We start from the raw sequence: 23,175 nt of genomic DNA, 5'->3' as shown, positions 1-23,175 counted from the left end.
GCTGTGTTGTTTGCCTCAGGTTGCGTTACAGCAGGGTCCGGTGCTGTTCAGGAAGGGAGAACCGAAGAGGAGGGTGCTGTACATAGCCTGGTTACAGCACGGCCCCATCCCAGCTGCTGGGGCATTTTGTTAAAACTGCCCATTGCTGCTATCGTGGGTGTTTGTGGTGGTATGGTGCTTGGGTCTGGAGACTGTCAGCAGATGCACGAACCCCTGGCATCTATATCTGGCACAGTGTGGCAGTGAGCGGCAGGGCTCCTGAGCTCAGGGCTGGCCTAGGTAATGGTGTAGGTGTCTGGTCTTCCTTAAGCTCTCTTCAAAAGCCCTGCCGGGGGTCTGTCCTGCTGCTCTCTCTCAAGCTGAGTGTCTCAGCTTGGTCCCCACCTGGGCTATGTCGCAGCCGTGCTGCAGCCATGCCCGTGCCACGGACCCTTATGCAGAGCTCAGCCTGTGGATGTGAACCCCTGACCCGAGCTGGGATCCATCTTGTCATCAGGGGATTGCCTGGCGCTGACAGCACCCTTGGCTGGGGGTGGCTGCGGTCACCAGACCTACCCAAAAGACCTGCCTACCCAAAGGCATGAGCTGTTTGAAGACCCAGCGCAACATAACCTCCAAGCCTCTGTCTGTGCCTCATTTTGTGAGGTCATGTTGCATCCTGCTGCTAAGGGGCTTCCAGAAGCGACTGTGGGCTTCGTGCCTTTCTTTTTGCCTTCGTCGGGATGGGAGCACGGAGAACTTCCCTGCTCGCTGTGGTGGTGCAGGCAGTGCTATGGTGCCTCAGTGAAAGACCATATGGCAAGACGATGTAGCAATTTAGGAGAAGGTAAGACTGCACCTATTGCACCTGCAAGACAGGGCTGGGAGGTGCCAGGGGATAAGAATCAAAGTGCTAGGAGCTGGGCAACAATCCCTCTGAAGAACGGGACAAACAAGTATAGGCATTCAGGAAATGCCCTGAGCTTTTTCTGTACTGATCCTGAGCAGCTGGGCTGGCATGTGCCCTACACAAGTGATGGCTGCTGTGGTGAGCGCCCCTTGCCTTGCTTTGAGCCGTGGTGCTCAGGTGCTGCTGCTCGAGACAGCAATATGGATCACTGTGTGCTGCTGCCCTGGGTAAATGCCCCGGGGGCTGATGTTTTACGCCAGTGCTGCTAGCCCTAGCTGGCTTGAGGCCAGCGTCTGCATTTGCTGTGAGGGTCTGTGGAGCCACTTCCAAAGGGAATGAGGAAGAAGCCTTGTTTTGACATTTCAAGGCTTTAATAAAGTCTGGAGGATTGCCTAGGAAGGACAAAGCTTGGCTACAAGACAGACACTTTGGGGAGAGCACTCAGACTAACTCAGGAGCTCCTCACTGCTGTTAATTTTGCAATATACACCTGCTCTAGATGTGGCCTTGCTTGCCTCATGCGCAGGAGGAAAAGAAACCAAGGGTGTGCCATGGCCAAGGCCTTGTGTTTCTTACTGATCAGGCTTGGAGTCCACTTGAAGGCGGAGCAACACAGGTGATGTGGATGCAGAGAAATTGAGAGACAGTGAGACGAGGGGATGGTTGAGGCTGTGGAGACACCGGGTGTCCTGGCCGAGGTGACACAGCTGCAGAATGACCAGGGGCAAATTCAGCTCTCTGCACTATGGCATGAAGGACTCCTGTGGCACAGGGCAGGATGAAGAGTCTGGGCAGAGGTGTGATTTGCTTTGGGTGGTTGATGAGATGGGGAGGCAGAGAAGAGAGCAGGCCCTGGATTGGAAGCCAGGTGGATGGAGTAGGAGGCAGGGAGTGAGGGGATGGACTGTGGCTTTTAGGAAGAAAAAATTGCCCTGTGTGTTATTCTAGGACTAGGCCCCTCAAAACCAAGCTGATCTGTGGGAGGCAACGCAGCCTAGTGATGGACAGACACCCCAAGGCAGGCAGGAGAGCTGGTGTACCCTTGGTAACCCAGGATGTTTCCATTGCCTGGTCTGCACTCATTTTTGCTCCTAATAGACAGAAGAGGGAGAGAATCCAAATAAGAGACTCAATTTATTGGAGAGCCCAGCTCAGCAGCGCAGTGCTGGGCTGGCCTGCATGCAGGTGAATGCTGCCGGCTCCACTTGCTAGCATCAATAAAGCCACGGGGCTGCTGGAGCTGTGCGATCTGCTCTTGTGAGCAAGAGCTGAATTCTTGTGCCTGTGCTGGGAATAGCCCAGAGCTGCTCGTCTCAGTGGCTGGTCAGAGGAATTCACGGCTATTCTGTTTGGGAGGCAGGCAGTGATTACAAATCAATGACTCCACTCCCCACGTGATTCATCGGTAACCTGGGAGCTGAGATCTTTCCCTGGCTCTCCCCATTACCAGACCCAGCTCTTGGGGCATCTTGAGAGTCTTACTCATTTTAAATCATCAGAGAGCTGCAGATGTAGCCGAGGAGGAAGGAAGGACAGATGGACAGAGGCATGGCTGAGCAGCTAAGGGGAAGGCAAGTTCCTGAATGCGGATGGGGCACCTCGTGGGTGAGTTGGGTTTGGCTGTAGGCTGGGGAGCAATGCTGCCAGCATGACCCACAGCAGCCCGGCTTCCCCTCTGCTGCTGGTCTCCAACTGACCTCCTTGCTTGGCTGGTAAAAGGCCCATATTTTTGCCTGGCTGGGCACAAAGGGGAAAAAAAAGGCAAATAAAAACCAAATACCAACATGTGCCCAGCCAGACCAAAGCTGAGGTTATTTAGCAGGCCAGTAGGGAGATTTTAATCATCCCAAACAATCTGGGCTGGTCTATTCTTAATAACAATTTATAGCACTTAGCACTTTTGCATGTCACGAGCATTCACAGGCATCAGCTGGGGGCTGGAGACCGTGTGCTGGGAGCAGGGACTGTCCCGGAGGCTCTCCCAGCTCTAGCAGGGAGGATGGGGTGCCAGCAGCAGGCTCTCCCCAGGCTGCCCCCGTTCAGCACTGTCTGCTCGCACACAGCCATCTTCCACCTCCTCGTCCCACTGCACAGTTTTCATTCAGAATTTCAGGCAGACCATCGTGCCTACTGGCTTTAGAACTGCGGTCATCTGGCCATGGGCTGCAGGAGTGCAGCGGTTTCACCAGCAGATAGGGTAAGTAATCAGTGCTGTGATCAGGCAGGTTAGCTAGGGAGGTGACTGCTCCCGTTTTACAAACGAGGCAGCTGGCAGAGAAAGGATATCTAACTGGAGAGCTGGGAGCACATCTCCCAGCGCCGACCTCCTCTCCCTGACCTTACTGTGATATTTCCATCACACATCTTTGATGTCAGCACATGCAGGAAGGCTAAGGAGCTGTGAGGTACCCTGACCCTCCGGGCTATCAGACATACTCCCTGGTTTGGATCTGGCTTGCACAAAACACATTGCCCACACAGGAAACAGCTGTGTCTGGGCTGCCCCTGGTCCACTCCTTGGCTGGATTTGTCATACTGTAGCTTTTGCAATCACCTAAATGTGCTGTAGGACCTTAATCTGGGGAAGGTAACTGCAGTGGCAGAAGGTTGGACTTCGTAGGATGCTGCAAAGCACTGTGTGATGTGCTGAGCTGGAGAAGCACAAGTCCACAAGCTCAGCTCTGCTGCTGCCTGTGGTCCTTCCCCTCTGCCTGCACCTCAGGGTCTGAAGGGTGGGAGCAAGCAGCCAGATGTGCAAATGGCTGGGAGGGTGCAGGAGGGAGCGTGGGGAGACACGGGAGAGGAGAGCGTCAAAGACACTCGGAAGGTTTAAAAGAAACTGGTAGGCGTACAGAACTGAAACTGCAGCAGGGAGAACTCACTGCGAGCGCTGCGCGGTGGCCCCTGGCTATTTAAAGCCCAGCATGGACCTGATGTGCAGCTGGGCATTAAGGAGCAGCGTGCCTGCATCTCGCACTGCCGTACCCACAGAAGCTTTGAGAGGGGCTTTTGAACCCACCTTCACACGGGACAAGCCCTCCCCCACCACACCTCGGTCCCTGGGGAGGCTGAGCAAAGCATCCCGAGCACCTTCTTGTTCCTCGGCGCAGTGCTCCAACATCTGTGCAGCACGCTCCTGGCAGTGGCTGCAGCTGCTTACGTGGCTAAGCCCCATTAAAGAAGTGTTCTAGCACCGGACCTCAGCTTTGTTTCTCCAACTCGCTTTGACAGGATGAGCCTCTGCTGCAAAACAGGCAAATGTCTGAGGCCCTGGCAGGCATTTCTAAGACTGCCGCCCAGCTATCAACTGCTGCTTACGGCCCTTCGCACGGCATTTTAACCCTTCTCCATGCTCTTCCCCTGCAACCTGTCTCCAGTGCCCGCTTTCTCACCACAGACAGCTTTCCAACTGCCTCGCCTGAATTTAGTTTTATGGCCCCAGCTCCAGGCTTTACTGCTCTGAGATAATTCGAGCAATTCCCTTCCTTCCTTTATATTGTTCCTCTAAGGCATTTACAGGCAGAACACTTGTCTCTGCCAAACCATCCCTTCCCACTCCCCGTCCTTTGCCCCAAACCTCTCACCCTTGGGTTGTTTAAATCAGCTGGTGGTGGCTGCACAGCATCGCGTGGCTGGGCTGTCCTGCTGCTCCTCTTGTCTCCCGTGGAGAGCAGCAGCACCTCCGGGCTCCAGAAAAACCCTGTCCTGCTGGAGGGGGCACCCCACAGCCACCCTCTGGACATGATGAAACTCTGACTGCATGGATGGAAACAATCATTTTTTATTTATTTATTTTTATTATTTTATTTACCATCAGGGATGATGTTGATGACAGCAAAGGGTGAGCAGATCGGAAGAGGCAGGAAGAGATCGTGGGCATCCCACTGGGGTGCTGGGGGACCTGTGCACCCTGTGACTGGATCTGTTGCAGAGGTGCCAGCTAATGGAACAGCATGTGTTACTGACCAGATTCGGCTTTCTGTGCCTTGGAACCAGTGTCTCTGATTGCTGCAGGTTGCTTTCAATAGCTCTTGACTTACAAGATCTTTCTTATTATTAAAAAATTAAAATAGGTAGAATTTGGATTAAATTAAACCAACTGGACTTTGTTCTCCACTGGAAGCTGTTTATGTAACATCTGTTTCAAATAACTTTAAAGCTCAGTCCATTCAACTGCGCGAAATAAAATGGTGAAATCACAATATTTGTTGGGATTTTTCAGCAAAATCAGTGCATACACTCCCCCACACCTGATGTCACCCCCCAGCCTGCATGACAAATGCAGCCCTGGTGAGTCTGGTTGGGCTGAGGCCAGCCTGCTTCGCACAGCTGGCAGGGAGCAGGCAAAATCACTTACAACTACCTTTGCAGATAATTATATATATATTTTTTCAGGTAAAAAAAAAGCATTGAGCACAGCTCGCAGTGCTGTTGGCACTACACGCGTGGCGCTCTGCGTTAGGGCAGAGGAGCCAAGCTGGGGCAGCGTGCTGGATATCCCTGTGTTGGGAACGGGTGTCCAAGAGTTTCTAGGAGGATATTTAAAAGCCATGGAGGCATTTCATAGCGTGCAGAGGGTCTGCCCAGGCCAGCCCCGCTTTCTTGGCAGGGAGGGGTTAATGAGCCCACTGCTGCAGCAGCTTGGTGGGCAACCCCGCTGCCTTGGCCTGCCGCACGCCTGCGCCCCGCTTTCTGCTGGCCTCCCCGCGGCCTCCCCCCTCTTTATATATTCATGAAGCAGCAGGGAGACGGCGGGTGGGGCGCGGGTAAATAAAAGCTGAGCAAGCTGAAACTGCAGCACAGGAAGAGGAACTTTCCGCGCGCTGCCTCGCCGGGACGCAGCCTGCTGCTTATCGCGGCCGCGCCGGCTGGCCGGAGAGACGATAACCCTGCCCTGCTGCCTGCACGCTGGATGCGAGGAGCAGGAGAGCTGTCTGTGAGTGACTCAGCCTGCCCAGGGACAAGATAACGCCTTTCGGGGTGGCTGTTGCTCTGGGTTCAGAGCCAGGCCCGGCAGATTTCTCCCTTGGCACCACGGGACAGAGGCATCCCAACGGGAGAGGCTGGGAGCTGGGGGCATGCGTGCAAGCAGGGAGATGATGTGGGATACATGCAGAAAAGCTCCAAAACAGTCAGTCTTTTTCCAGCCCGCTTTGGTCTGGAGGGATGGGCGTGTAGGGTCACTGAAGCCTGGCATTGAAGGATTATGTTGCAGCTGTGCTTTTTTGGGACGCGCAGAGCTCTCCAAGTTCACATGTGCCTGCCTCCTGTGATCCCTTACTGCTCCCATATTCTCCCTTTCTTCCGGGACAGCAAGGAAGGGACATGCCTCTGTGGCTGCACTGGGGCTTTCTGCCTGCAGATTGACCCCTCTGATAGCTGGGTAGATGCTCCCAGGGCTGGACGTTCCCCACCCCGCAGCTCTGTGTGACGTGCTGTATCTTCTCACCCTGCCCACAGGCTTGCTCCACGCAGACAGCATCACTGGGGTGTGAACGCAGACCCTGTGTGCTGGGGACATCACCACCAGATGCTCCCCCCACTGAGCACCCAGCTAACCCACTTCTGCAGGCTGGGCCAGCAGTTTTGTGTGCCAGCAGGTCACTGGGAAGATGTCACCTCCTGGCTTATGCTAACACACTGATTTCCCTCCCCACACGCACCAGGTGCAGCTCCAAGATGAAGCCTCCATCTGGGCAGAGCATAAGGCTGGCATGCCTTCTCCTGAATTTGGCTTCCCTCTGCCTTCCAACCCCGCTCTGGGAGAACCGAGACTCTCTGCTGGAGGAGGAGAAAGCCCACCAGACAGGCGGCAATTTGGTGCTGAGCAAAGAGGAGCAGCAGCTCAGCACAAAGCTCGTCAGCCTCAAGAAGAAGGAGGTTGCAGCAGCCATGAACACGGGGCAGTTCCCACCGAGCATGCACTTCTTTCGGGCAAAGAGCCTCATTGACCAGAGTGCGGTGTTCAGCATCTTGAAGCACATGCCAAAAGGTAGGCGTTGCCTTAACAGTTGCTCGTCTTACTCACCCTCCTCTTGCCTTTTGCTTCCTACACTAGAGCAAGATGCAGCAGACCTCTGCAGGCAAGCCCACGGACTGGGAGTAGTGCCGGCTGGGTCGCAGGAAGAGCCCTGCCTCTCAGCTGGGGGCAGGGGGAGAGAGGAAGAGGGCTGTGGGCTGGATGAATACACGTTTCCAGCAATTGTACATTTAGTGTGACTTGCAAAGTGCATCTTTCAGCCTTTGAAAAGTGAGGCAAGGTGGTTCTGTGCACACCCAAAAGACTGCAGGCACTAGAGGAGGAAGGTGCTGCCTCTAGTACTGCATGATTTTTCCTTGTTGAATGCAAGTCAGAGCCTGTGTGATGTGACCCACAGAATACAACACAAAAGACTATGGGAATCCAATAGCTTTCTTAACCAGGCTCTGCTCTGTGCACTTGCAGGAGACTTCTGCTTATAAAGGCAGATATTAGTCCTTCTGTCTTTAGTTTTGAGACCTTGCCTCTCCCTCGTTGCTCAGCATGCCCTGCGATGATGGGCTGCCGTGCCTTATACCAGAAGAGTCTCTTTGTACTCTGCAGCACACACTAGTTTTAAACACATTTTGGAACCATTTACCTTCAATAACAGCATGAGATTGTCCAGTGCCTTCAACACGCTGTACTGTGCATCCTCTGACAAGCAGCCTGGGACACAGCAGCATTCAAAGGCTCACTTCTCTGGGTTGCACTGGAAAGGGGGAGAGGAGAGGATGTTTTAGGCAAGTGCAAATCCAAACCACCTAAACTGGGTTGCAGCAGCAAGCCCAATGTCTCCATGTCTGAGCTGCTAGCAGTTCAGTGGAGAGGCTGAGGTGATTGCTGGAGAAAGTCATTGACTCCTGGCTGGCTGCTTTCTCCCTCCGCACCTCTGGTTCAGACAGAAGCACTGAACAAGGTGCCTTCTTTAACTGAACGTAAGAGACAATTGCAGTGAAAGCTGTCCGTACCTCCATAAGGCTGAACAATATATCCACCTTTCCAGTTGGTCCCTTTCTAGATGCCAAGTCCCACAACCTTGCCCACATGGCTGCCTGGGAACAGGTTGGTGACTCACTTGAAAAACCCTTGCATGGTGAAGCTGACTGCCAGATCTTTCCATTTGCCAGGCTGTGACACCAGCACATAAGAGCTGTCCTGCTTATTACTCAGCTTTTCCCTCCCAGTTTCCAGTGTGGGATGAGGCTCCCTGACCTGCAGCATCCTGAGCAGTTACCATATGTGATTAGGATATCAGAGTTGTCTGAATCCCTTTGTTGTTGAGTAAGGAATTGAAAAGTAGCCCCCTCTTTGCCTCAAAGAGGATATCTTTGATACTAAGGAGGAATCAAAGCAAAAATTTAACACCTTTCAACCCCGAATGCAGTAAAATAGTTCTCAGAATCTCTGCAAGCACTGTAGGCTTCTAGGGCCAAGATCACGTCCTTATAATTGCTTGAGTAGGACCTCAGTCTTGATCACAGCTCCTAGCGATTACTGTTGGTTTCAAGCACTGTTGCCATTTCTATTGCTCCTCACAAAGGGAAAAGGGCCGTATTGCAAGTGGCAGGAGGATCCAGACAACTGTGGCATGCCCGTCCTGTCCCTCCTGCTCTGGTCAGAGCAGCATTTACAGTTGCTCAGCATCTTAGCTGTCAGACCTTCTCTAGTGAGAGATTACAGAGGCTATAATATATACTAGTCTCCTGTAGATTAGAGTCTTGTCATATGCAAATCAGCACTTAGTGTTCCTGTTAAGTCATATTCTCCCTTTACTCCTAAGGGCATTAAAATTATTTAGATTATGACATGTCCCTTAGACTAATAAAGCACATACCTGTGAGGCTTGAGTTCTCAACTTCTTTCCTTTACAAAGGAGAAATTTAGTGCAAGCACCAATAGCATAAAAAAATCTCTGCAAAAAAAAAATCACCAAAATGAAAGGATGGGCTGGGGAAGGTGACCATGCAGAAGCTTCCTGTGCCAGGAAGACTGGCCAACACACCACACAGTATCAGAGCATCCCAAAAGCCCACAGTGCTGGCCATCAACAGTTGCAAAATTTAAGTAAACATGCATTTGGTAAGAGAGAGAGGTGGGTGCTACTTCTCTATCTGACTGCAGTTCCCCACTGTGGCATGGTCTGTGATTTTGGTGCATGCCACAGTTTCAGAGAGGAAGGAAGACACAGACCAGATGCAAGAGTTGAGGCTGGGAGCAAGCCAGCTAAGATGCAGAGGCTTGCCCCAGGCCCCCCTTGTAGGCTGGTGCTCACTGTGAGAGCACCTCTTCAAAACAGAGGGGCCAGCTCTCAGCAACACCAGTCTGAACGAGCATTTTCCATCCCAGCAGGAAGCAGAGCTCCCTGTTGATCCTCCTTTTGCTCCCAGGGAGCCATAATGCTCTGGCTGCCCTGGCAATCTCTGCTGGGAAAGGTCAGTCACAGCCATCTGGAAGCATCTCCAGATGCCCCTGGCTGGGTGAACTCAAGCTCTCATCACATTACGCCTCCTTTCTTCTAATCCAACTGCCTTGTCTCAATAGGATCGCTTCTCCTCTCTCCAGGTGCCGTCTTACACCTGCACGACTATGCCATGCTGAGCGTGGACTGGCTGGTGTACAATGCCACCTACCTCCCGGACTGCTACGTGTGTTTCACCCGCACGGGCACCGTTCGCTTTCGGTTTTCCAGGCCTCACCCTCCTCACCCAGTGCCAGCCCAGTGCTCCGAGTGGGTTTTGCTGGAGACCTACCGAAAACAGCTGCACAACGTGACTGAGTTTGATAACAGGTGAGCGAGCACGAGGTGCGAGCCTGGCAGCGCTCTGTGGTAACACTGCCGGGCCAGCAGGGTTGTTCTGGTCCAACTCCCCCATTTGCTTGCTGCTCTGGAAGCAGGGAGCCCCATTAAAGTTGTGCACACAGAGCAAGCAAATAACAGCATAAGAACTTGAAGGCTGGAGCATTAAGGACACCAGAATTCAAGGCTGCCAGCATTTAGGTTTTCTGTGCACCCTCGCTGTGGCCCATCGCACAGACACATTGAAGACAGTGGTTTAAGTTGGAGCAGACCTCCCAGAGCCACCTAGGAGCTCACACCCCAGACTGCTCCCCAAGGCACCACCCTCCATCTCACAGGAGCTCCCTCCCTGCAGGCAGCTCCTACCCCAACTGCTGGCAGCCTTTTATCAGGACCAGGTGTTAGCTGGCTGCCCAGCAGCCACCCAGCATTTAATTACTTGCAGGTGGGTGGGAAAAGCCTGGCTCCCCCTCCAGACGGCGGTGACAGGAAGACCAAGCCCTATCTCCCCGTCCAGGGGCCATTCATCCCGTGACAAAGCCGTGCTGAAAGGCCAGGGGGAAGCGTGTGGTTCTGTGCTGTGTTCGGGGGCTTGATAGCATGCACTAAATAATGCATGAAGTCAGACACTGAGTGATGAGGACAAAGAAAAATATTGAGTTGTGATCTGTTCAGAGAGCACCGCTGTCTGCCGAGCTCCGGGGGGCTGGGGTCCTGTGGAAAAAAAAAAAAATAGCGTGCGGTGTAATGTAGTTAAATCAGTGTTGTGATGCTGACACACACGGAGAAGGCGGGATGAAGGTGATGAGGGTGACCCTAATTGTGGCATTTGCTAAGAGAAACTTCATGGTTTGGGCTGTGGTGCTCTGCAGTGAGAGCATGTGCATGTGTGCTTCTAAATAGAGACCTCTTATCTCTGGTACCGCCTGCACGTGGAAGCGGTCTGGGCTCCGTGCCCTGCAGGTCTAGGAAGGAGGTCGGGCTGGGAAGCTGAGGACTACTGCTGTGACATGGGATGGAAGAAATAAGATCCAGCGAGAAGTCACTTCTTTCAAAGAGAAAACCGGTTGCTCATTATCTGCCTTCCATTTCTACTGGGAGCGATGAGGAAAGACCATGGCACCAGCACTCTTCAGCCCCACCAAGAGACCCATAAATAATGTGCAAGAGATTAGATGTTGAAACAGCTTCGCTTTCTTAAAACACAAGCAATTGCACTGGGCATTTGAGGCCCTTGTCAGGAGCAAGCCATGGCTGTGTTTGGTTTTGGTTGTATTTATGTAGTGTGACGTCCCCTCCTGGCTGAGGCTAGAGGCCATGGCAACCTGTACTCCTGTGAGGGTGGGGCTGTGAATGGCTTTGTTCCCAATAGTCCTATTTGGGAACGTGACTTCTTCACAGAAGCAGTGTTATCCCATTCCTCTTCTTTTGTACTATTTATCTGATGATGCCGCAGGTCAGAGCAGGACTTCTGAGACACAACACAGACACAGCTTCAAAGATCTTACAAAGGGTTGGAGGGGAAACTGAGGCAAAGGACAATGAACGGATTTTCCTCAGCAAATGAATTCCAGAGCAAAGTACAAACCTAGATCTCTTACATCCTGGGCTCTCAGACTTACCTACTTATGTTGTCCTTCATTTCTTGCCCTTTTGTGCTCACCACAGAATCGCAAAGGAGTCATTGCACATAATGTGCAAACACAGGAACACCAGCCACGTTGAGGCTCTTCCCCTCCTATTTTCATCTAATCCCTGGGTACTAGTCTAAGGGTTAGGAATGTTTTTTGGCTGCCTGGAAATAGGTCTCTAGCCAGGAATCGGCCCCAATCTGTTCTGCTTCTCAGTTTCTGGAAACTCTCCCAGTCTCTTGAACATGTGCATCCCAGGCTACCTCTTTTCCTGCACTCCTCTTTGCCCTTGAGCACTGACAAGCTGAGAGAAAGCAGATGTCAGAGGGAGGAACGGATGGATAGTTGGGTGGTTTCAAGGAAGTATCGAGGGAGTATGGCAGCAGGGAAGGGTTCTCAAACAGGATGGCGTGGATCAGCAAACACGAAGAGAACAATGAAAATGTTTCCCAGGGGCTGCACCTCTCTTACCGTACCATGTTCCTGACTGGGAAGGCAAGAGGGAAGGAGATAACCACATCACGTTTTTGCTGTTTGTATATTTATATATATATACACACATAAACACACACATTTATATGTATATGTGAGTGCGTGTGTTGGAAGTAAGTCTTTGTGTTCGTTTGCCTCAAAAGAAGGTTTTATCATTCATATCCAAAACACAAATCCTATGGGCCAAGGCCCTGGAGTATCCTCTTACTGGTAAGCTTCCAAAAGGATGCTATTAAGAGAGTCAAGAGACCACGGGTTAGGAGACAGAGAAAGGCAGGAAACTTTGCTCTGAGAGTTAAAAAAAATAATAAATCCTCACTTATTTACTTGGCCACCAATTATGATCCATGAGAATGCCGTTTTTTTCCCTCAAGAAGCAACATAATTGCCACAGCCTCTAAAGCGAGGGCTCCCAATAAGTGTGACCCCCGATATTTAAGGGAAGCAGTGCTGACACTCCAGATATTTGTAAAACCACCCCTGCCCTGATCGCCTGGGGATGGAGGCCGTGCCCCGCAGCGCAGCTCCTGCGGTGGCAGCGCTCCCTGTCGCAAGGATGAAGTCATCTGCGAGCGAGCTGACACTGCGGCTGGCCGAGTCCCCAGGCACCAGTGGACCTCCACCACCTTCCCCTCCGTGTCCTCCGACTGCCTTATCTAACGGGAAAATAGGGCAGTAGGCACAGTGCGCAAAATATATTAAAAACCCCATCACAGAGACAAAGCACTCTGCTCCCTCTACAAGTCTCCCCTTGGGGAGAAGAATAGGGGAAGAGAGAGAGAGAGGAAGCGAATGAACCACATGTGACAGATGTTAGTCACACTATTTAATGCACCACTGGAAGACATTCAGATACTATGGCGAGGAGTGGGGTATAATTACCCATAGAGGATAGGAAAAGAAGCAGGAAAAAGATACTCCGTAAAAACAAGACAAGAAACCATTCACTTTTGCATTCATTATATTGTGCACGAAAGCAAAAGAGAAAAGAAAGCAGGAAAAGAGAAAAGCAAAAGCATGGTTGAAAATAAATAATCCTTAGCTGGTCGTTTTCGTTGTGCCCCTTTGGGCATACGCATTGCAATAGCATTGTTCACTGCATATATGACATGACATGGAAGGCTATTTGTAGTCTGCACCTGATCACTGGCTAGGGCCCATTCCAGAAAATAAGCAGAAATGCCTTTATGAAGCTTTGCTTCATCTGCATGACCTCCTCGTGGCAAAGAAATTACCAGCCTGAGCCCTTAGGAGATTATCAGGTTATCAAGGCTGGATCACCACTACACAATAAATCTCCAACAGTTATAGGGATCAATAATCGGTCTTAAAGGAAAGGGGATTATAAAAAAATGTTGTTTGATTTATGTGCTTTTAGGAGCAGGGTGGTGCGGGGGTTTATTGCTGTATCTAGCCCAAGAGCACGGGCAAGGTAAACAACCTCGTGTTCATGCGGCTTGAGTTTAAAACAGGGCGCAGAGCAGCATGTGTGCTCCTTGTTGGAGGATACGGGGAGAAAAGCACTGGGATCCCCGCTGGATGCCGTTCCTTATCCGAGGCAAAGCTGTGTGTGGCAGCGAGCACAGGCTTGTGTGGCCTTTTGATCCGACCTGCAGGGAGGTTCCTCCCGCGGTGCTACGGGCTGGGGCGAGCAGCGGCGGGGAGCTCCCCTTTGGCCAGGGCTGGGGCGAGCGGAGCGGGATGGTTGGCTCAGGTGGCACTGCTGCATCTGTTTTCCTAGGGGCTTGCCGCAGAGCCTGGCTCTTCCCACGGCAGATCTCCTCCAGCACACCCTCTTGCTGGAAGCTACTGGCAGATAAGCTCCTCAGAGGTGCCCCTGGCTCTCGCATTCCTGGTTTCTGGGGTGATGCTCCAGTGTCCCTCCCCATGCCATGATGCAGATGAGATGCCGCATGCCACAGCGGCATGGAGCACTGACCCTGTGCCTCCCTGGACACAGCTGAGCTTCTCCATTGGGTTGCATCATTTGCCAGACGGTATCTGGGGGTGCCCAGCCTCGTGTGATACTGCAGGAGAGGCCCCTCTGTAATGCACAGAAGGGCAGAGCTGAAGGTGCTGTGGGAACCCAAACTCCGAATTTCCTCACTGGCTAGCATTTAATAGCTCATCCTTAACAAATATCTTTGCTTATGTTCAGTTCTCTTTCTGAAATTGTTCCCAGCAAAGAAATTAGCTGAGTGAAGAAGAAATGAAACTGCAGCTGCTGGAAGAGGGCCCGTGGGGAGGGGAGCGGCAGCCCGCAGGCAGATGCTGGGGGAGCTGGTCAGGATGGAGGGACACAAAAGGGATGCCCCTGCCCAGCACATCTTAGTTTACGGGTCTGGACCAGGTCACATTTTGAGTCTGTGGGAGAGAGGTTTTTAATCCCATCCACAGAAGCCTCCTGGAACAAGATAATAAGAGCTCAAATCAAACCCACATCTCCCGTATAGCAGGAGGAAGCACGGCACTAGGATGGGGGGCAAGACTTCAAACACCAAACATTATTAAAGATCAGTAGCTTTATCAAGGGAAACAACAGACTTGGACGAAAGATGAAGTGTGGCCAAAGGCATTTCTATCTGAACAGGCTTAGCCTTCGAGCCTAGATAAACATCAGGCCTGGTTGGACTGGCAAGCCCACCCGCCTGCAAGCACCCAGCTCTGTACCTCGCTGCGGTGGCTTCAGGCTGTCCACCCAGGAATGAATTTCATCACCCCCTGCTCTGCCATTCAGATGTTGCCTCCCAGCCTGAGAAACTTATTACAAACCCTTCTCTGGGTGGCCAGTGTAGGAGAGCTGCTGCCAGAGGCAATGCTTTGCATGGGACGAAAGCTATGTCTGGTCAGCAGACAGCCGTGTGGTTGCCCTGTCCCGAACACAAGCTGTCACCACAGCGGCACCCGCAACCATGTGGTCTTGCAGTTGCTGCCTGCCTGAAACTCGGCTTGATAAAATGACCTGTTGCCTCTCTGGGTTTCTTAAAGAGGCTTACAGACCAGCAGATTCGGTGAAGGACCCACATACATTTCCATCCCAGTGAGGGAAAGTCAGGACCCGTGATTCCTACCTGTTGTTTCCCAGCAGATGAACCTGAGGAAGTTACCAGCAAGGCAGGCAGGACGCCAGGTTTGTTTCACTGGAGAGGGGGAAAATACTTCTGATTCTTGGTCATTTCCCCTCTGCCCATGTTAGATGACACTTTCTGACAAGATGAAGATACCAGGGAGAGTTACAGGTTAGTAATCACATTGGTGGTGGCCCTAGCATCTCCCGGAGACTGTCTAGTGGTGAACAGAGGGACGGGTGTCAAAATCTCTTACATGCATTTAAAACTTTTGGGAGAATATATAGTCTGCAGGAGTAATGTATTAGCCTACTTGTGGATTAAGAATACTGCTGGGTAGCAGAGTGCAATTCTTACGATATAAAAACACCATGCTTGCTTTTCTAAGTCTCATTACTTCTCAAGATTTTGTCCTCAAAATGGTGGGCACTTTGAACATCAAGTCTAACCTGCCTTGTAGCTCGACATGTAGTCTATGGCTTTTTACCTGTCAGAGATAGAGGTATTATCTGTGCCAGCCATCAGAGGAGTAAATATAGGTGGCAAAAAAAATGACCTGAGTGCTTCCTGAGAACACGTCCCTCCTGAGCACAGCTGGGCACTGCTGCCCCACCTCACCCCACAGCATGCAGATGGGAGAGTGTCACATCTGCCAAGCTTGGCCTCCAAAAGCAAAACTCACAGCGACCTCGAGGAATCCCGCTTCCTTCTGTACCAAACACCACGCTGCCAGCTGGTGCCTTTTTGCATGCTGAAAACCAGTTAACTTTGCTCTCCTTATTCTTCCTCTTCCTTTTACCCTTTTCTGCAGCCTGATGAGGAACTTGACTCTGGTGACGGATGCCCCTGAGCTGGCCTACCCTTCCCAGACTTTCATCTGGAAAAGGTTCGAAGAAGTCTTTCTCATCGCCTCTGGACTTATCTGCTATGCACCTGTGTTCAAGGCCTACTTCTACCAGGGGCTGCTGGAGCTCTATGAGGATAACGTACAGTATGCGGAGATAAGAGCTATCCTGCCTCCGGTATGTATTTTTTGGCTTCTCTAGTATTCCTTTAAATCCTTATTTCTCCCAAACTTTTCTCAAGCCCTAGCTTGACTTCAGTTTTTGGATGTTTGCATACCTTGCCTTGTAAGGACGCTGGAAAAGCTTGATCGTATTCAAAGGTCTCTGCTGGAGATTTGCATGCTCAAGGGCTTGAAAGCGAGAGACACTTTGTTCTTAACGGCTCGGGAAGATACCGGCTGTGGCACCAGTACAAACTGCCTTGGACCACCTGGCTGGGAGCCGTGCCTAATCTTGCTGGTTGGGAAGATGCACCTCAGCCTCGTCTGCGCCAGAACCACCTGTTGTGCTGTACCTGCTCGGGAGCAAGCTCCCAGCTGGAGCAGAGGCTGATCCTGGAACAGATGCATTGTTTTAAATCTACAGCTTATTTCGGGGTGACTTCTCTGACCAGGATGCTATACTAACTGCTCCAAGCCAGGGAGCGTGGCCACGGGGGCTCCGCAAGGCTGGGACAACAGCTCCAGTGCTGCAAAAGCTCGCCTTGCAGCAACGCCCGCCAGAAGTGGTCACCAAAGTAAACGAAAGCTGGGATTTAGCGCAAAACAGCAAACATTGCTGAAAAGCCCCCTGGCCCCAGCTGTGTTTGCAAGTTCAGCTGTGCAAAGCCCCAGGTTCCCACGAGCGGCAGGGATGGAAACATCCCTGTGATCATCTGCAGCCACCCCGTGGCCCCGGGTGCTGGCAAGGGGACACCAGGAGGTGATGGGGCACAGGGGCTTGGCCAGGGGCAGTGCAAGGCAGCAGCACCCCAGGGGCAGCAGGAAGGTGGGCTGAGACCGCTGAAGGGTGCAGGGGGAGGGTGAAAGGGGAAAGAAAGGAGAGAAGGATAAGGGGAGAGAGGATGGAGTGATTTCAGCCTCCGTGATGGATCCAGGCAGGGCCTACGTGGGTTAGTATCAGCTGGGGCATGTAGGGTCTGAACCCTGCAGGCAAAACTCTGCGTGTAGCCCTGCCAGTGAGGAACTCGCAAAGCAAGCTGATGAGACAGAGCTTTAAAAAAAAAATAAAATATTTTCCCCAGTTTTCAGCCAGAGAACTGGGAAACTGTGGCAAGACTAAGTGACCGACAGAAGGTCACACAGCACAGCCCTGGCCTGGAGCTGAAGCTCAGCCCTCGCACAGCCAGGAGCTGCTCTTCTCCTCCTGCATGGTGTGGAGCGTGTGTGAGCAGCCAGGCGGCTGGGCAACGTGCAGCATCTGATATGGACACAGGGCAGAGGCTGCAGTCTCCTTGGGGTACTCAAGGGCGCTTGCTTGCCGTGTCTGAGCATGGGGAAACTTGTTTCTTCCGGTGTTTCTAGGCAGGAAAACTGCTCCTTGCTTCACGCCAGCCAGTAAATGCTTCAAGAAGAACACGTCCTGAACAGTTTTAACTGCTTTTTACTGCCCCGTTGCGAGGACTGCAGAGCACTGCTTCTCTGAGGTTTTTCTTCAGTTCCCTTCTCCCACCTGCTAACAAAACTCGTGCTTGCCACGTGCTTTTCGTCCTACAGGTGTACGAACTTGATGGCACTCGGCACAATAAGTCTTGGTCGGTGGCGACATATCGGGAGGTGACCCGGCGCTTTGTGGAGGAGCACCCCGACTTTCTCGGGGCAAAGATCATATTCACGGTGCACAGGTAGAGGCTGAGCACGGCTGTGTGGTGGTGGGAAAGGTGTCCAGGCAGTGCCAGGAGAAGCAGAGTTTCCTGAGGGGTGGGCTGGAAGTGCTACCATTGCTTAGCCATGCCTGTGCATGTTGTCACACCTGGGGTTTTGACTCCTAAAGCATTTCCCCGGCACGTGGTAACGGCTGGGGGTGAGAAATCATCTATATATGTCTGCATACGTGTGAAACGACCGGGGTCAGCTCATGGCGTGTGCCCAGGAGACAAACATCCACGGCGAGCCCCTGAGTGCAGGAACAAGCAAGGGGAAGGCATTTGCTTGCCCCAGCTCCTGTGCCCGGACACGCTCACCCTCCTGGTGGGGGCCAAGGCAGTGACAGCAGTGCCCGAGCACGGGCACCAAGCACTGCAGAGATCCTCGAGGGGCCCTGCAAACGCCGTTCCCCCGGCAGCCTTTGTACGGTATGTTCGTGCTGCTGCTCACGGGCAGGCACAAGGCTGCTCTCCAAGTCAGCCAGATGCCACAAAGTCATGTGAGGTGATCCTGAGCAAATATAACATACCTCTCAGCAGGACTTGCTCACTCTGGCTCGGCACGGCGTGGTTTCCAGTTCAGAGATGGCTTGCCTCTGGCCGGCTTGGGTATGGACAGAGCCTGCCTGCAAAATGCACTGTGATGTTCAAGTCCAACAGAGCTGGGGGAAAGCTAAATTTAACACACTATTGAAATGCAGCGGCTGTCCCACCCCTCGGCATAATGGTAGAGAGGAAAAAAATATTGAAACTTTTTCTCTCCACGCTGTTGCATTCCCTGCTTGGTGTATGGGAAAGCCAGCGAGTCTTAGACAAGCACGCCTCACCTCGAGTGACTGAATTGTCTAGCCAGGCATTTCCTGGTCATTCAGGGGTTTCCTTTCATAATATCAATTTTCGGCTGCCGTTACTCTGGAGACCTGAAGCTGGCTGTCAGATTCAGGAGCAACTTGCATTTTGGAAATACCCCTGAGGGCCCCTGTTCGCAATTCAAACAAACCCAAAGAAGGCAGGCCTGGGGATGCGAGCCTCTGCACTGCTTTCTCTCTCTTGCTCTTTAGGATGCTGAATGTTTCCCAGATTAAAGAAGCCATCGTCACTGCCATGGCACTCAGAGCCCACTTCCCAGACACCCTGGCAGGCTTCGACCTGGTAACTGGATTTCTTCCGTGGCTTTGAGTTAACCCCTAGAGGTGAAATATAACTACATGCATATATGGCATGTGTTACAGCAGAGACAGATCTGCTGCTGCTGTCCTGAGATCAGTGTGGACAAATCAAAAATCCTCTAGCTAAGGATTTTGCTGGCAGTAATTAGCCAAAAATAAAATAAAACCCACTACCCCATCCTCAAATAATCACCCCCTTATCCGACACCCAAAACTTTGTACTTTCAATGCAGTTGGCACTCTGTAGTGATTTCTCACATTAAGACCCACCATATTCCAGAGTACGTTCAAAAAATACTCTATCTCCTCCCCAGGTTGGCAATGAGGATGAAGGTCATTCTTTGTGGGAGCTGAAGGATGCCCTGACCATCCCGTCTTCCCTGGGGTTCAACCTGCCATACTTTTTCCATGCTGGAGAGACTGGTAAGCATGAGGACTCAAGGTCTGTTATTGCTTACAGAGGTAGGAGGTGAACCCTTGCAGAGCACAGAAGCAGCGAGCCTGGCCATATCAAGACGATGGGGGTGCATGGTTTGTTTTCCCTGTGCTTCTCCCCGCATCATCTTCTTGCTGCAGCATTCCTGCATGGCACCTCCCCTACTTGCTCTCTGCTCCCGAGTGTAGGGTTCATGTTGGTCAGCATCTTTGCCCCATGTGTAATATGGAGCCATGCTACAAGAGCTGTTGCTGCTGTGGGTCCCAATACATAGTCCAGTCCATACGGGTGGGATTTTTCCTAACTATGCCTGACAGTTATGTCTGACTAGCACGTTATGCTTCCTAAATTTTGATATCTACAGAGAAAATGTCTAAATCTGAACTAGTTACCCTGGGCTCCCTTTATAGCCATGCTGAGTAACAGGCATTTCTCAGGTATGCTGCACTTCCATCTAATGCACAAGACATTCCTCAGAAATTATTACTTCTCTCCCTTGACTGTGAGCAGAGACCAGCAAGGTTATCTTAGCTGCAAGAGCAACACTGCAGACACCTACAGCTAGGTGAGTGAGTGGCTATCTCCATGCTGAGCAATGTCCTGGGCAGATCTGGATTCCCATTTCATCAGAAAAAGTAAACTCAGAACACGAGCAATCCTCTCACCTTGCAACTGAGACACATATTAACAAAACCATTTAGCAGTTTGAGAAGATGTGTTTCCCTACAGCACTGCAGTGATTCTCGTCTGTCTTTGCTCAGACTGGCAGGGCACCTCTGTAGACAAAAATGTGCTGGATGCTCTGCTGCTGAATACCAGTCGGATTGGCCATGGACTTGCCCTCATTAAACACCCAATAGCCAAAAATTTGTCTCTGAAGAGGGATATTCCTGTAGAAGTCTGTCCCATCTCCAACCAGGTATGTTGGTAAAAGCGTTGGGATTGGGACGTTGGAATGGGATCTGCCTTAGCAGTGAGGAGCAGCAGGGAGCTGGGGGGCAGCCAGATGTTTTGTTGCACCCAGGCTGGCTCAGTTTCCCTTGCCCCACATTACGCTGCAGTCTGCTACGTAGATGCACGCTGCACGTGTATAAGGCTTGTAACACCAGTTAGCTCAAAATCATTTAAATGATTTCCCTTATCCAGGGAAACCTGGGAAGGCAGTCCTCCCCAGTGAACATGAGGCCCAGAGCCTCATGTTCACTGAGGCTCTTCAGGAGGTGCCTGAAGAGACATAATGAAAACACTTTAAAACCAGGAGGGCCGGAGGCTGGGAAGCTGGGACAGCACATGAGAGTCCTTCTGGTTTTGTAGAACTCATAGCCAGGAGGAACTCAATGTGCACATTAGCGTGGTGCACATTGTCCCCTGGGCACAGCAGGATGGATGCTGTGGGGCAGAGAAGCACTGGGGTGGGCCTTGAGGGAGCAAACCCTGATACCAGCTCCAGGCACCCTGAGCTGTGTCAGGGCAGAGATGTAAGCAAGAGATCACTACTGAAATGCTCGGTTAAATTATTATAGATAAGCAGATGTTATATGCCCCACTGGCCTTGATTTAGGTGATTAATTTAAGAAACCAATCTCCTTGTATAGTCAGGGGAGAAAAATAGGCTCCTCCTGCAGCAGTTCAGGGCATTATGCCCTAATATGCTTCCAACAGCCCTCTGCTGACTCTTTCCCCCCATAAACGACTACCTGGTGGCCCAGACAGCTATAGCAGGCGTAAGGTGTGATGGCTGCTGTAATGCAAACGTGGCTACAGCAATATCCTGACATGATGTTGTCTCCTGCCGTTCCCCACCGAGGTCCTGCTGTTGGTATCTGACCTGAGGAGCCACCCTGCAGCCAGCCTGATGGCTGAAGGGCACCCCATTGTGATCAGCCCCGATGACCCCTCTGTCTTTGGGGCGAAGGGCGTCTCTTATGACTTCTACGAGGTGTTCATGGGCATCGGAGGGATGGATGCTGACTTGAGGACCTTAAAACAACTTGCGCTCAACTCCATAAAGTAAGTCCCTCATCTCTCTCATCTAGCCATAGCAATGCTAAGGGGAACACGAGGTTGCTCTCCGAAAATCCACCTTATTTGTGTTTTGGCAGTCTCCTCTACCATATGAACTGAGCTTCTGTTTACCCAAAGGCTCCTCTGTGTGTGTCTCCTCCAAGAGCAGGACACAGGGACCCCAGATTCTTCTTGTGTCCATGCCCTTGAGCACCTCTTTCTAACCAGGTGTCTCAGTTTTCTCCCCCTTTTTCATCCCTTGCAAAGTTGCCTCCAGTGTCTGATTCTGCACAGGGGAGAAGTATTATGTCCTCATACCCTTTGCCTATTTCTGCCCAAATTTGACATTTCCTGGTGTTTGCCATGGCCCACTGGGGAAACACAGGAAAACAATTTACCAGCACGTAGTTCAGGTACCTTTAACCACTTTTTCTGTTTACCCAGACATCTATGAATGACCCCAAATAATTTGGCTGTGGTGCCCAGGGTTTCTCTCCACATTCCTAGAGTTCTGACTGCTAAATCCCATGACAATCCCAAATCCCTGCATGGCCAGGGAGACAACAAAAACTCTTATTTCTTACCTATTTGGACCAAGTCCATGGGGTGCCTCAAACAATAGCAGAGACTTCTATACTAGGGACTTGGTGCTCCTCTGCGAGCCCCCAGCTTAAGGAGGCTGAGCTGGTTTGTTCTCCTGGTGCAGGACTCAGTAGCTGTTGGTACTTTGGGATGCTCAAGGCTCTTTGTATTATGGTGCTGCTCTGGGCAGCCTAGGTATGTCCTGAAAGAGTTAATCTGTTGCTGCTTCCTGCCTTTTCTTTGTGGTCACTGATCTTGAAATAGCTGCCCCCTCATCTCCTGGCTGATACAGGCTTTTCTCCTCCTCACAGATACAGTGCCATGCTACCGGATGAGAAAGCCAAGGCCAAAGAGGTCTGGCAGAAAAAATGGGACCAATTTGTGGCTGAGCTCTCTGATAGCTTTTTGAGGGAGCTTTAGGAGGGAGGAGACCCGTCTCAGAAGGCATTTGGCAAGCCAGAGTGAGCCGGGCTTATTGCTGAGAGGGAGCCTGCTTTTTCCATGTGACTTGAGCAGATGAACAAACCCCTAAGTCTCTTCTGGCCATGGGTGACTCAGGTAAGGTAGGCTTAAAGCTAGGAATGAGCTGCACTACCCTGTGAAAGTCTGGGACTGGAGGTGAAATGAAGCAGAGAGCCTTTGTAACAACAACAGCAGAATACGCTGCTCAAAATAGTCAAAACAATTAAAAATTGCCAATGACCAAATCCTGACATCCTTACTCAGGAAAAACATGCCTTCTAATTAGACTTAGTGGGAGACTGCCAACATGAGGATCTCTGAATTTCGCCTTATCATTACAAAATGCAGACCTTGTCCGGAAACAGCTAAGACAAACATCCAGCCATTTGGGCCACTGACCTTCAGGAGAGCAAGGACTGAAAATGACTCTTGTTATGTTTAACCCTGGGCCTGCTGCCAAAATAGCACTGCTGGGTCGAAGAACCAGTCATAGGTCTGATGTCTGCTATTTCAGGACCTACTACGGCTGGAAACAGGCAGATGGACCTGTACAAATGTTCCCAGATTGTCTAAGCTTGGTCACACAGAGATCACAAAGCCAAAAAGAGGTGCCTTATTCTATGACAGTTGTTTCTTTTCTTTCTTTTTTTTTTTTTTTTTCTTTCCCTGTGCTGAATCCTTTCCTGTCCTCTGGTCACAGGGAAACTAAAACACTTTTCAGCTGAGAAAAAAACTCCCTGGCTTCCCAGATCCAGTTTAATTAAGCTCTCATCCTGCCCTGGGATGTGTTAACACAGGCCTCTCTGTTTATAGGAAGCACCTTTTGATTCTAGGGGTTTCCACTACCAGCTTTTTTTGCCTAGATCAGCACTCAAACGTGCCCTTATTCAGCACATCAGACAGATGCTCACCTT

The 23,175-nt window shown here is 51.4% G+C and overlaps 1 protein-coding gene across 1 annotated transcript; it reads left to right on the top strand.

The window, feature by feature from the left end:
• Window positions 1-5,772: 5,772 nt before the first annotated feature.
• ADA2 (adenosine deaminase 2) lies at window positions 5,773-22,868 on the top strand. The gene is made up of 10 exons (XM_032196089.1): window positions 5,773-5,825; window positions 6,556-6,881; window positions 9,474-9,699; window positions 15,711-15,921; window positions 17,460-17,587; window positions 18,670-18,760; window positions 19,092-19,200; window positions 19,975-20,132; window positions 21,021-21,223; window positions 22,111-22,868. The coding sequence occupies exons 2-10, from the start codon at window positions 6,569-6,571 to the stop codon at window positions 22,217-22,219; spliced, it is 1,548 nt and encodes a 515-aa protein (XP_032051980.1). The 5' UTR covers window positions 5,773-5,825; window positions 6,556-6,568; the 3' UTR covers window positions 22,220-22,868.
• The last annotated feature ends 307 nt before the right edge of the window (window positions 22,869-23,175 follow it).

The sequence above is a fragment of the Aythya fuligula genome, chromosome 1, assembly GCF_009819795.1.
Source record: "Aythya fuligula isolate bAytFul2 chromosome 1, bAytFul2.pri, whole genome shotgun sequence".
In the NCBI taxonomy this organism is placed as follows: domain Eukaryota; kingdom Metazoa; phylum Chordata; class Aves; order Anseriformes; family Anatidae; genus Aythya; species Aythya fuligula.
Note: the sequence above shows the minus strand (reverse complement) of the source record. Positions and strands in the feature narration are given on the sequence as shown.